Genomic DNA, 13,473 nt, shown 5'->3' with positions numbered 1-13,473 from the left:
AAAAAAAAAAAATGACTTACATGTTTTTTAAATGTAGGCATGCTTTAAAACAATTAAAATCTCCAGTTGCTTAGTCTTGGGTACACAGAGAGGCATGTAGTTTTTCATTAACTTGGTGGGAAGCTGGGCAGGCCTGTTTTTTCTCTTCTCCAGAAAATTCAAGTGAACTTAATTCTTGCCCAGAGAAGCTAAATTTGATTCAGTTTAAGGTCTAAGTGCCACCCACCAGCCACCTGGGCTTAATCACACAACCGCTCTCTGTATATATGTACAAGTCCCACTTCCTTCAATGGAAGGGACAGGAAGTTATTTTCCCATAAATATAGCAATACCCTCTTACAGAGGATGTATTACCTACCAGGTGTATTATTATTATTATTATTATTATTATTATTATTATTATTATTATTATTATTATTATTATTATTATTATTATTATTATTATTATTATTATTATTATGGATCATCGCACAGTCAGCCAGATGTTCAGACTGGATTTGGCATTTTGTCTACTATTGAGTCCTTACCCAGGACCTGGGATAGGCAGATGTGGATGTTTGATGGTGTAAGGCCGCCTTTTGCAATTGACTAATGGCAAATTTGTCAATGCCGATGGTGTTCAAGTGGTGCTCCAGTTGTTTTGGGATTGCACCCAAGGCGCCTATTACTATTGGTACTACCTTTGCTTGCTTTTGCCACAGTCTTTCTATTTCTATTTGTAGATCTTTGTATTTTGTTATCTTCTCCAGTTCTTTCTCGTCTATTATTATTATTATTATTATTATTATTATTATTATTATTATTATTATTATTATTGTTGTTGTTGTTGTTGTTGTTGTTGTTGTTATTGTTATTACTGCAAGGCCTTCAAAACTACCAGGTAGGGGAAGGAGAGTTAGGGAGATTGTTCAAGTATTCCTCTGCAGGAATCAACCGTATTCCTGTCCCAAACTGTCACAAAGAAGAGAGGGTCAACCTATTTTCCAAAACACCTTAAGGCAGGACAAGAAGTAGCAGACGGAAACTTACCAAGAAGAAATTCAATCTAGAGCTAAGAAGAAATTTCCTGAGGAGAACAATTAATCAGTGGAACTTGCCTTCAAAAGTTGTGGTTGTTCCATTACTAGACGTTTTTTAAGAAGAGATGGTGTAGGGGTCTCCTGCTTGAGCTGGGGGTTGGACTAGAACAGGGGTAGTCAACCTTGGCTCTTTTATGACTCGTGGACTTCAACTCCCAGAATTCCTGAGCCAGCTATTCTGGGAGTTGAAGTCCACGAGTCATAAAAGAGCCAAGGTTGCCTATCCCTGGACTAGAAGATCTCCAAGGTCGCTTCCAACTCTTGTTATTCTCCCAATACCTCTTTCTATTCATAAAGCAGTTGGAGGGGAATATCCCTGAGAAAGGTATCCATCTCCTTAATACCCTTACAGAGACTGTGGTTTCATGCCTGGCTTGACTTTTTCCAGTGCAGTTCAGGCGAGTTTAGGAGGTCCACCTGGCATAGCTGGAGGGAAACTAATCTACGAAGGAGTTGAATTTATACCATCCCAAGGAAGGCGGAAGCCTACAGAGAATTTGCAACAACTGGAGCCTCATCACGTTATGCTTGGAAATTAAATTTATTTCTGATAATCCTAAAAAAAACTAAAAGAAAAGGGCTGGCCTGCCGCCTGCTGCGCAGGTTCCAACATCTCTGTTTCTTCCACCAGCTCCCACTTATTTCACCCTAGCACGAAAGGAGGAAAAGGCGACAGGATTAACGATTCCAGTGCCCTTGAAATTGGCCTCCTCTTCTCGGATTAACGATCCCAATGCCCTTGAAATTGGCCTCCTCTTCTCGGGCTGCCAATCAGTGGACCGTTCTCCCGGCCACTGGCGCCCTTATTTCTCAAACAAAAGGTGGGAAGACAAAAGATGCACCATCTAAAAAATAAAAAGGTTCTTGAGGGCAGGGGAAGTAGAAGTGTAGGAAATTGATTCTTGCTCTGAAACTCCCTCTCTCTCTCTCTCTCTGACCTACAACATGGGCGTGCAAACACCAGCTTGTACACACACACACGCACACGGCACATTGACACGTACATACAGGTACTAAGGCCGACCTCTCTTCCAAGCGCACTACTGTTTCACGGTTAGGAAGGGAGACTCCGCGGAAACCAACGTGGCAGTAAGACGAGAGGAAGGGAAGTCCTCTGGCTTTCGGTGGGCCCACGCTGCCCAGCGGCTGCCCCCCGATCCCCGGCGGGACCCAGAAGCCTGCGCAGCCCCAGGGAGGTGGGCCTAAGTAGACCTGCGAAGCCTGGACCGTGTGATCGAGCTAAACTCTAGAGCAGGGGTCCTCCACCTTGGCAACTTTAAGACTTGTGGACTTCAACTCCCAGAATTCCTCAGCCAGCCCTGCTGGCTGAGGAATTCTGGGAGTTGAAGTCCACAAGTCTTAAAGTTGCCAAGGTGGAGGACCCCTGCTCTAGAGGCAACCGGGAGGGAGAAGCCTTTGAGAGGCCAAGCGGAGATCAGAAGGCCTGCAGGCAACGCCAACCAACCCCCTGCGCTCGGGTGGCCACGGAGCCGGACCAGCCGCGCTTCTCTGTCCGTTGGCAGGCCCAGGCCGGAGCCTGCCTGGGCGAGCCGTCTCTGGCGACCTCCCTTCCCCACGAACAGGGCTTCCTTTCTGCGGCAGCAAGGTCAACGTAACCAATAAATCAAAGCCGAGCAGCCTCGGGTCAAGCTTCGCGCAGCAGAGGCGGGAGAGCCGGTGGGGGGGAGAGCTCGGAGGCAAACCCAACGCTTTTCCCCCCCACCTCTCCACCGTTCGCGGGCCTCCTACCCAGAGAGGCGGCCTCGGCCCCCCCCCGGGTGGGGTGGGGGTTAATAAACAGGGAAATCAGGCCAGCCCGCGCTGCTTGTCCGGCCGCCCGCAGTGCTGCCCCCCACCCCGCCTCCCACGCGCCCTCGGTGCACAACGACCCTCGCAGATGTGCAGATGTTCTCGCCACGCCGGACCCCAAAGGCTGGGAAAGGGGAATTATTTAATTTGATTTTAGAACAGAAACTTGCGTATCTTTATCGTGGTTTTTATTATCGCCTGTTCACCGCCCTGAGTCCCGTAAGGGAGATAGGGCGGTATATAAATTCAATAAATAATAAATAATAATAATTGGGCAGCCCCCCCCCCCCGCGTTTTTAGGCGATACTCCGCAAAAAGGGGTTTGGAAACGGACGCCTTGCTTTCCTTCGCCACAAACATAGGCCTGTGCGTAGGGCGCTCTTAACGTTGTTGTTTGTGTGAGCGCCACACAAAACGCGCACATCCCTCTAATGTCTCTCGCACGAACGTGGGCGCTGGGAGGGGGAGGAAGGGAGGAAAGGGGTGACAAGCCAGCATGGAACGAAAGTGGACAACTGTTATCTGCCTCGCCTGCTTGTACGTTTTCTGAAATGGACCCGGTTCCAATCTATGAGACCTTAAGAGTCAAGAGGCCTTAAGGCAGTGTTTCTCAACCTTGACTATTTTAAGGCATGTGGACTTCAACTCCCAGAATTCCACAGCCAGCAATGCTGGCTGTGGAATTCTGGGAGTTGAAGTCCACATGCCTTAAAATGGTCAAGGTTGAGAAACACTGCCTTTAACGCGAGTTACCGGCGTCCTGTTTGCACGGCGCTCGCCGCTCCGGTCGACGCTGCCAGCCTTCCCAACTGCCCGTCTGGAATTCCGGGAGAAGGGAGCGGAGCGGCGGGCCTCGGAAGGGGCTAATAGACGTCAGTGAAATACGGGCCGGCCGTTTCAGTTTTCTGGACCACCGCTTCGGAGCACAACAAAGCGAAGCAGGAGAACGAAAGCAATTAGGTGACATTTGAACTTCCTGTCTGAGCAAATTTGCCCTGATTGCGAGAACTTGAGAAAGACTTGCCTGCAATTGCGAGGAGGTGCCTTTGCCACATAGAAGCTCTGACTTGAGAGCAAATATCAGCACAAAAGCCTGGCAGAGGAAAAGTAAATAGACCCGGATCGGGGATTATGTGTGTTTCTGTTGCTTAGGTATGCTGATCTGTTCTGGTAGCCAAAAGAACTTGGCCACGGAAAGGTCTAGCTGTGTTTGTTCATCACTGTAATAAATTGTGTGGTTGTTTGACGCATACATGTTTATTGTGTGTGTGTGTGTGTCTGCATACATGCACACACATCATGCACACACACTCAAACGCGTATGCCTTGGGAAGTCACCCTTTCACGTAAGAGACCTCTATAATTCACAAAAGCTACTAACACAATACAATTGCTAGTGTTAAAAATGCCATTGGATTCTTTTAACGTTTTAAGAGGTGGTTATATAATTGACACCATTACTAGTTACCTCTCTTTTTCATAAGTACAAAAAACATAGTAATACAGGAAGTTATTCTTTTCCCAATCCATTCAGCAATTATCTTTTTAGCCATACTTAGATGCAGTAGCCAATATGAGGTACGTGCAAACTAATCCAGAAATGAGATGCATCAGCAACACTGTTTACACAGATGTTAAATCCAGTCAAGATCAACACAACCGATTCACAGAAAATGTGCCAATATTGGAACTTGTATTCTTAGCTGACTTGATTTTGTTTCAAAATGTGAATAAATGTAAGTAACTAAATCGGAAAGCTTCTTGTGCATTTCTCTGTGTGTTCATTTATATTTGCTTCTTTTAGTTAGCTCAATTAAATTGGAGAATTGTAGAAATGTGCTTATATCTTTCCTAGATTTGTGTGTGCATGTTGTGTGCTTATGTATATGTAATAAATGCGTAAGGACATTTCCCCTCCCAGCTTTGATAAATGCTTCTATCCCAGCATAGTGATATTGTTCATCTAATGGAGACATGCAAGAGCTTCACTATAATTTTGAAACAAGAGTGCTCCCCAAACTGATAGTGCGCACATGTTCTAAATATTGCCAACATGTTGGTTCATACTATTATATAAAGTAATATAAGTAAATTTATCATATCTGCTTCCAAAATAATGGGTTGTCATGAAAATATTTTTACTGGGAGAAAATATTGTATTTCTTTTCAATTTCATTTCTATCTCCTTTGTAATTAAATGTAAAGCTTCTCGGAGAGAAACTTATTTGGGAATCACTTGTTGTTCAATCACAAAATGCCACAGGGCTCATTCCCAGGGAAGAAAGCCTGTGCAAACAAATCCCTGGCCACCAGAAAGTTCAGCTGGACATCTTTACTAAAATGCATCAGATACATAAAATTTGAGACAAGTTTCCACATCCTGGGGATCAGTGGCTGTGAGCCTTGGTGGCCACGCGACTGCTTTTGAAGGCCATCTGCTGGGCTTCCTTGTACAGTTGGTTGGCCACTGTGAGAGCACACTGCTGGACTCGTTGGGCCAGGGGTTTGATCCAGTAGGGCTCTGCTTACTTTCTTAGGATCCCTTTAAAAGGAAAGGCCTTGCAGCTAAGTGAAAAATAGCACTAGGTCAAAGAGAGAGGACATTTGTTTAGAACCAAGTTCCACCTAGGCCATTACCACCTAAGCGATCTGTAGCATTTATGGCCTCATCCAACACTGTTCATAAAGACAGACTTTATATGGGTGATGCTATACAATGCTATAAGTGTGGGCTTCCTTCAAAGCCCATCAGTTAAAGACCAGAGAATTAAGGCTATTGATGATCCTCAACAAAAGCAAATTAAGGTCCTTTTATGAATCTCTTCCCCTTTTTGATGAAAATACACTGGATATTTTCTGAAGGTATAGAATTGGCTAGTCAGCGAAGAAACCACTGGGAACCCCATTTCCCCCCCCCCCCAGACTACCCAACTGACCGTAGAACCTCTAGAAGGGGTGGGATTCTTGGGTTTGGTTGACCAATCCTGTCCCTAGCTGGAAGTCTTATCCTCTTACCTTGATCTGTGATGGACCTAATTCCTAGGATGTCAGTGACGGAGTGAGAGGAAGGCCAGGTCCGAGGCATATGGACGGCGCTGTGGATCGTGGGCACGCCAGGTGGGGTAGGCACCTTGGCACCTGCTGCCGCTATGGGGCTGGGATAAGAGTAGATGTGGTTGTAAGGCAGGGCCGGCTGCGGAGCTGCCTGGTGCTGCTTGTAAGACTCGTAGTGATTCTGCTGAGAAAGGTTCCCAATCTTGTTGCGCAGAATCCGGCTAATGGAACTGACCGAGGGCACGTTGTACTTGTCGCACACGCCGTCGGCCAGCAGCCGGTCCCGGATCTCCCAAGCGAAAATGCCAGGATCCCTTTGTTTGTAAGTCCGGATGTGCTTGACGACTGTCGGCGTGGTGACCCGGGGCTTGCTACCCCCGATGGCGCCGGGTAAGATGGAGCCGGTCTCGTTGTAGCGGGCCAGGATCTTGCTGACGCACCCATGGGAGACGCGCAGCTGCCGGCTGATGTCGCAGGGTCGGATGCCCAGCTGAGCCAGTTCTACAATCCGAAGCCGGATGGCGTTGGGCAAAGGGCGGCCGTTGACGAAGACCCCGCCAAGCTGGTTGACCTCGCCGAAGGCTGGCTCTGCAAACAAAGAGAAGCAGCGGCACGTTGGAAGAGGCGCCCGGAGTCTGGCCAGGCTGAGCCGGGCACAGTCACCCTGGAACCAGGGCAGGGCAGGGCAGGGCAGGGCAGGGGGGGGACACATCGAACTGCTAAATGCTCCAGGCGCGTCCCTTCCCCGGGGGGAGGCTGGGTTGATGTTGGGCCGCTCTGCCGCTGCCTGGGAAGCAAGATTCGGCTTTTTTTTAAATTATTATTATTATTATTATTATTATTATTATTATTATTTATTATTATTATTATTATTATTATTATTATTATTATTATTATTATTATTATTATTATTATTATTATTATTATTATTATTATTATTATTATTATTATTATTATTATTATTATTCCTAGCAAGGGAGCACAGAGCTTGTAGCTGCCGCCTTAAGGAGTTCCTCCTTGCAGGCTTCTAGTGGCCCTAGAATTTCCCTAGAGACTTCCTGCCCGATTGCAACTAGCAACTAGCAGGCGGTTTCGGACAGCAACCGCTGGCGAGTATCCCTACAACCCTCTTCCCAAAGCCCCGCAGGGCCCCGAGGCCGCGCATTTCCCGCACTGGAGAGGAAGCCANAAAAAAAAAAAGCAAAAGCAGAGCGCCTAAAAGAGGCAGCCGGAAAAGTGAAATAAACTCGCCGAGAAGTGGGAAGCGGCCACCGGCCGAGGGGGGAGCGCTTTCTTCCCCTCCGGAGAGCCAGCGGTGCTTCGGAAGCTTCCCCGCCGAAGCGCAGGCAGCTTTCAGGGGGAGAAGGGGAAGGGAGAGTCCGGGGTTCCAGGAGCCTGGGAGTCGGTCAGCTGCCCTCCCCCTTCCCCCCTCCCCACACGCCCCAATAACTCAGGCTCTCCTCCTCGAGCATTGGCGCTTCGGCGGCCGCCGCCGTTGCTTCTTCAACGCCTCGTCCCCACCACAGTCTGAGCGAAGCTACCCCGGGAGCTTGGAGCCACCGGATTGCCCTCCCGCGCCCGTCATAGCAACCCCACACACACACAAACACACAAACACACGCATCAGCCTCCGACGCCTCTCCAGCAACACTTACCCATGGTTCGACTCAGGACGCCGAGCAGGGTGCGTGGAGATCCCCGGAGGAAACTCGGCGTGGGATAGGTCTCGCCCGGCTGGCCGGGATCGGCTCTGGAGAAGGCCCCGGCTCGCTCGGATTCCTACCGCGGGGAAAGGCGAGAATGTCAAGAAAAAGGACCCCGAGGAAGTCACTTTTCCGAGGCAGGAGACTTAAGTCCCGCATTTCAATCTCGCAGCAACGTGGGCTGGGCTGGGTCGGTCGGGGCGTCTCAGGCTATCACTCACCAAAGACACACCCCTCAGAAGGTGGACCTAAAAGGAAATGCACCCCCGGATTGGTAGGGAAGAGTGACAGACAGGCTGACCCTGGAAGGGGCTTCCGTTGGCTTTTGCAGACAAGCTGGGTCGGCACCTGGGTCCCATATGCAACCGCAGCGCGCGGAGATGGGGAAAGCTGAATTGCGGGAGGCCATAAGTGAAGAGGAAAGCCAACAGCCGAACGTGGAAAACGTACTAACGGGAGGAACAGCCGCTCAGAGCGGTTTTCTTTTCACAAAAGGGACTCACCTTCCTTCTGCTTTTTCAGCGCCAGCAGTTAGACGTCCCATTAAAACTTTCAGGAAGACAATGACCCTGCTTGCATTTTTTTGCCCCTCATTTTAGAAAACAGAGAAATAATATCTCCTGGGAAATAATATTGATCCCGTTTTAGAAAAGCTTTTTTTTTTTTTTTATTTCTTCAAGAAAATACAGTTCTATTTCCGCCTGGCATTATTTATCGCTAGTGGCAGCAAAAAAAAAAACTGTAGAAAAGAAGGCGAGAGACCCGGACCCAAAAGAATGCTAGCGTGGAGGCGGGTGTTGACGGAAATCAGTTCGAGTTTAACTGCCAGAAATCGAACACCTCGTTTGTTCATCCACAAACAAGTGGATCACGCAAACATGTGTTAACTTTTGCAACACGAGCAAGGCCACAAACAAACGCGCTTTTCCTGCGCACCACGAAAGACGGTTAATGTAAATGGATTTCAATGGAATGGCTTCTTTCTGCGTCATTCGGACCGCAGCCGATGAAAGAAGATTTAGGAGAAATCACCCTCGCCCAAGGCACACAATGACACGTTACTAGCGTTGGGGGGGGCGAGGGGGGGTTCTCTTGCGCACTCGCAGCTCCGGAGGTATTGTACAGGATCCAAGAACGAGAAGCCTGTCCACTTGTAGCCATCTCCTCTTATTACGGGCCTGTGTTGTAACCCTCCAGCATGAAAACCTAAATAACGTAACGAAAGCTCCTTTGCTTGTTTAAGCCTTTGAGCTCAAGCTATGGGATCTTGAGCTCAAAGATCCCATAGCTTGAGCGTTATCCCGATCTTAGATGTGGATCGGGATAATGCACAGGGTATTGGCACTTGTGCAGAAACATCCCCCCAGCTTAAACAAGTTTTCTGCACTTTCCAGTTAAGGAGAGAACCGATCCGCCAGCAGATCCTCTAGCCACTTTTTGGTCAAAGAACGTGTTTGAGAGCGGGGGGTGGGGGCAGTTTCATCTGAAACATTAGCTCGAACCACGAACGGTAGAGGACTAAAAACTTTCAGCAAGAAAAGTGAAAGGCGGGCGGGCGGGGGGGAAGGGGCGCGATTCCCACCAAGGCCGCTTTCCGAGCGCAAAGGCTCCTTTGAGGGACAAAGCTGTGTCTGAAAACCGACAATGCACAACTCTTGCGGTTTAGGGCTGGAATAGTAGCCAGCGCTTGAAATGGGAACGCAGCGCGCTTAACAGGAATGTCTGGGGTCCCTAAAAGAGCAAGGAATGGCCTTGATTTAAAACGGAGGGGGGTCTCACTTTGCTGGGGAGAAACTGATTCAAAACTCGGATTGTCGCTGGGAACGTTGCATAAGGAACGAACGTGAGGATGCCAAACTTGCGCTGGGGAAAAAGTTGAGACCGCTTACAGACCAGCGCGCCTTCTCCAATCGGAGAGGTTTACTTTTGCGCTCAGAAAATGGAGCTGGCCGTACAAAACGCAACCCCGCTTTTAAAGAGGTCCAAGTACCACTCCATTCCCTTCAGAAGATCATTGCAACGGGCCCCGGGAATTTGGGGCTAAGGGGAGGGGAAGGTAACAAAGTGGGTTTGCCTTTGAGGCGACAACACAACTCCTTTAGGAAGGAGTTAAAACCTTGTAATCTGGCAATTACATCGCTTGGAAAGTTCCTTCCGATTTGGAAGGAATAATTATCTCCTTGCAAAGTTTCCGTGTAACGCGCTAGGCTCTGCTGGCTTGGAGATCGATTGAATACGGCCGTTTAACAGCAAAACCCGAGTCAACTATTACAGAGCTAATACCGGAGTCCGCTCTACAACCATCCACGTGTGTGGTGGTGGTGGTGGGAGGGAAGAGTGGCTTCTTTCTCCCCCCTCCTCCATCTTCTTAATTCTTTGAACCCATCAGGTGGAAGTAAATCCAGGGCGACTCAAGGCTCAAAAGAAAACCTCAGAAAAATGAGTTAATTCTAATTAATGGATTTCGAATCAAACCGGGGAGGCTCGGCTCGGCTCAGCCGGGGTTGGGTGGCGTCCGGTGTCTTTCAGCGTATATTTAGCAGCTGCTCGTCCTGTTGAGAGCGGCTGAAACACCTTGAAATTCTCACGTTTCGCCTGAGTCGGCTGGTGTTAGAGGGGCCGTCCCCGGGGCGGCCCTCCCATTCAAGTCGGCCAGGGGCGAAGCTCTTTGACCCTCCCGCCCGTGAGGTCCGGCTGGCGCTCTCACAACCCTGGTTCCCCCCCCCGTCCCGGATAAACGCTCGGAGCGCTCCAAGGGAGGTTCTGGTCAAGAGCCACAATTTTCTTCCCACCGGACCGCCACTTTCTTCTCCCGTGCTCTTTTGGACTGTTTGGGGGGGGGGGAGAGTTATGTACCGGAGAGGGGAAGGCTCACCAACGGGACTGGGGGGTGGGGAGGCTGGGGTCTTAATCGTTCACAGCCGGCCCTGTTCATCTTTTCCAGGAATTTGGTTCTCTGGATTTCCAACGACTCCTTTCCGGTCCAGGCAGCAGACCCACCAGCAGGTTCCGTCCAATCGCTTGGCCTGAGATACAAGGTTCAGCTAGGATTGGGGCCTGCGCGCCGACAGGATGGCTGCCTTTAATGCATTCATTCTTTTTCTTAAAAAAAGCACAAATTGTTTAGATTTGAAACTGACACCCCACAGAACTCCCGGGAAACTTCCGCCGTCCGATGCAACGTCGGTCCTGGGCGGTGGGGGTCCTGTGTGGGTCAGAAGACGAGGATTTCTGAGAATCTGAACACCCCGAGAGGTTCGAGTTTTACTTGCAGCCCTTTTCCGCTTTAGACCCCGGTCTCTTCTTTCCAGCCCATCCACACACACACACACACACACGGTACTCGCCGTGCCTCCGAGCATCTTTGAGACGTCCCGTCGGGCCGGAGCTTGCCGGTACTTCGGGGGCCCTCCGCTCCGCCTCTGGCCTCTTTCCCCTCAAACTTCCAGCTGCCTCTCCTCTCCTCTCTTCCCCTCCCAGCTCCACTTCCCCGTCCGGGACTCTTGTTTCTCGGGCCTTTTTCCTCAATGTGTGTTCCTGATGCGATTCGGTCGGAAAAGCTCGTTTACTCTGCCCAGGTCCCCAGTGGTTCAAGGATAATGTTTATCAGGGTTGAACGTGCTCAAGTTGTTTCCACTGAACTGCCGAGTGGAGGCTGAAATAACAAAGGTCACATCCACAGTCAGTCGGGCGAGGGCGAGGGGAGCCCAGGCCAGTATGAAAATACGTTGTAATAAGCAACAGCCTGTTGGTCGCGCTGACCCGTCTGGGAAAAAGATTAATTTCAGGTATAGAATAATGGAGTGACTGGAGGTAGAGAAAAAGGAGGAGCGGAAAAGAAGGAAAGGAGGGAGGGAGGGGGCTGGCAAGGGAGAGGAGAGGGTTTCTTTTCCTCGAATTTTAAATAGTTAAAAATGGACACCAGGCTTGTTGCATTTTTCTAGGCTGGATTTTCAAGCCCAGGGACAATTTGGCTTGGGAAGGCAAATGGAGTCAAATGCTCTCCTTGACGCGGATCTTTTCCCGTGCTAACAAAAGCATATAAGGAGAACCAGGGTCGGTAAAAACCAGGCCTTGAGGGTTGGTAAAAGAAGGCAGGGACGCCATTCTGAGCTAGTTTAAAACAACAACAACAACAACACCCCAAGCTGGTCTGGCAGTTAAGGAACGCTGAGCTGCCCCGGGGAAAACCTGAAGGTGAATGTCAACCAGGAAAATTTGGAATCCCGCTCCGTGGGAAAATGCGGGAAGAGGTGGAACTACCCATGTACCCTGCCTGCCAGCTTTATTTGGGGCTTTAATTCACATGCTGGTTAGAGATTGTGAAAATTAAAAGCCCCGCGTGTTTTCCTCGGGGGGGGTGGAGGGGGAAAACTGGTCTAACTCGCTCCTGTAGAATCTGACTTTCTGGAAGAAAAAGTGGGAAAGACAGCAGCTCTGGGGAGCACAGCCCAGGTGAGAACTGCCAAACATTCTGTGCAAACGACTTAAAAGAAAGTGTAACTGAAGGAACGCCGTGGCAAACGTTTATTGCAATCTGTGGCTCCCGCTGGGAAAAAATCGCTCCCTGTGGAAAACTATGCTGGACAAGCAGCCAATTAAAGATGCCCCCTTAAATGCATTTGCGTTGGGCAGAAACCCCATAGACCCACAACGGGGACCTTTTTCTAGGGGGAAACGCGCAAAGGATTGGGCTATAAAACAAACGTTTCTGTTTTCCTATGAGCTGTTTGCCTTTCCGCTAGTTTATTGGTCTGGTGCGTGAATCCTTCCCTGATTATTTCAACAGGTCTCTCTCCTCCTCCTCCTCCTCCTCCTCCTCCTCCTGCTGTTGCTCTTTCTCCTCCATCACTACCTCGGAAGCGTTTTGCTGAGAATCTTGCTCTGAGAAGTAAAATCAAGGAGGGGGTGATACGGTACATCTGAGCCAGTACTGATTTCCCAGCGGTTCGGCAGATCCTCAGAGGATTTGTAATACCCAGCAGACTCTGAAATGAATCTGCCCTAACAGTGTGTAGGACGGTAGTAGCCTTTGAATGTCACTGGGGCTTCTATTCCAACGGTGCGGGGCCGGTTTCTCTGTTTTATCCAACTGAGTCCCAGGTGCGGGGGTCGGGATGGGAGAAAAACCTTGCTTCTTATGTAGACAAGTCACTGCTCCAAAGAAGTCAGCAGAGCAGGGCCAGCAGATAATATGAAATTTTTCAAGAAAGGCAAATTTAAACAAATAGTTCTGAGCCCAGCCCCCCCCCCCCACGAATCCAACCATATTTTATAACCGTAAGCCGAAATGAGTCTCAAGAATTTTACTCCGGGGAAGGGGAGGGAAATATACGGGGTTGTAACCTTACAAATGTCAGAATACTGTTCGGAAGACATGATAAAGGCCTAAGGCTAGCTATTCCTATTTAATCAGCCCATGGATTGGCAGCTAACTCTTTGTTTTCCTTTCTTCTAGTAACTTATTCTGTTAACTAGCAATCTGCTAAAGTTAAATTTCTAGGAAAGTAGGCTTCGCTGTGGGGGGGGGAACGCTGTTTCCAAGTAAAAGCCTACTCTTTGTCTCAAATGCAGGTACTCAGAAAATCCAAATTTCGGTGGGATTTTTCAAGGAGACATTAATGACCGTCCTGTGTTTTCAACTGGAGAGAGCTTCAAGTCGAAAACTGACCCGGGGATGAAATACTGTGGGAAAGGGAGGGGACCTCACAGAGAACTATCTTAAAATAGAATCTGTCTGAAAGTAGAAAGGGGAACAGAGGGAACGGATCAAATATTGAACGGATGGGTGGGAAGTGGAGTTCAAAACTCTTTTCCTGTTTGATGGA

The 13,473-nt window shown here is 49.1% G+C and overlaps 1 protein-coding gene across 1 annotated transcript in view; it reads right to left on the bottom strand.

Moving 5' to 3' along the window:
• PAX9 (paired box 9) overlaps positions 1-7,793 on the bottom strand; it is a 42,145-nt gene extending 34,352 nt beyond the window's left edge. Inside the window, exons 1-2 of the mRNA XM_015817497.1 lie at positions 7,598-7,793; positions 5,904-6,530 (exon numbers count right to left, since the gene is read on the bottom strand). Coding sequence (XP_015672983.1) covers positions 5,904-6,530; positions 7,598-7,601 — 631 coding nt within the window. The 5' untranslated portion in view covers positions 7,602-7,793. The remainder of the gene's footprint in view (positions 1-5,903; positions 6,531-7,597) is intronic.
• Between the last annotated feature and the right edge of the window lie 5,680 nt (positions 7,794-13,473).

Source organism: Protobothrops mucrosquamatus, unplaced genomic scaffold (genome assembly GCF_001527695.2).
Source record: "Protobothrops mucrosquamatus isolate PMUCROS unplaced genomic scaffold, P.Mucros_1.0 scaffold597, whole genome shotgun sequence".
NCBI lineage: Eukaryota > Metazoa > Chordata > Lepidosauria > Squamata > Viperidae > Protobothrops > Protobothrops mucrosquamatus.
Note: the sequence above shows the minus strand (reverse complement) of the source record. Positions and strands in the feature narration are given on the sequence as shown.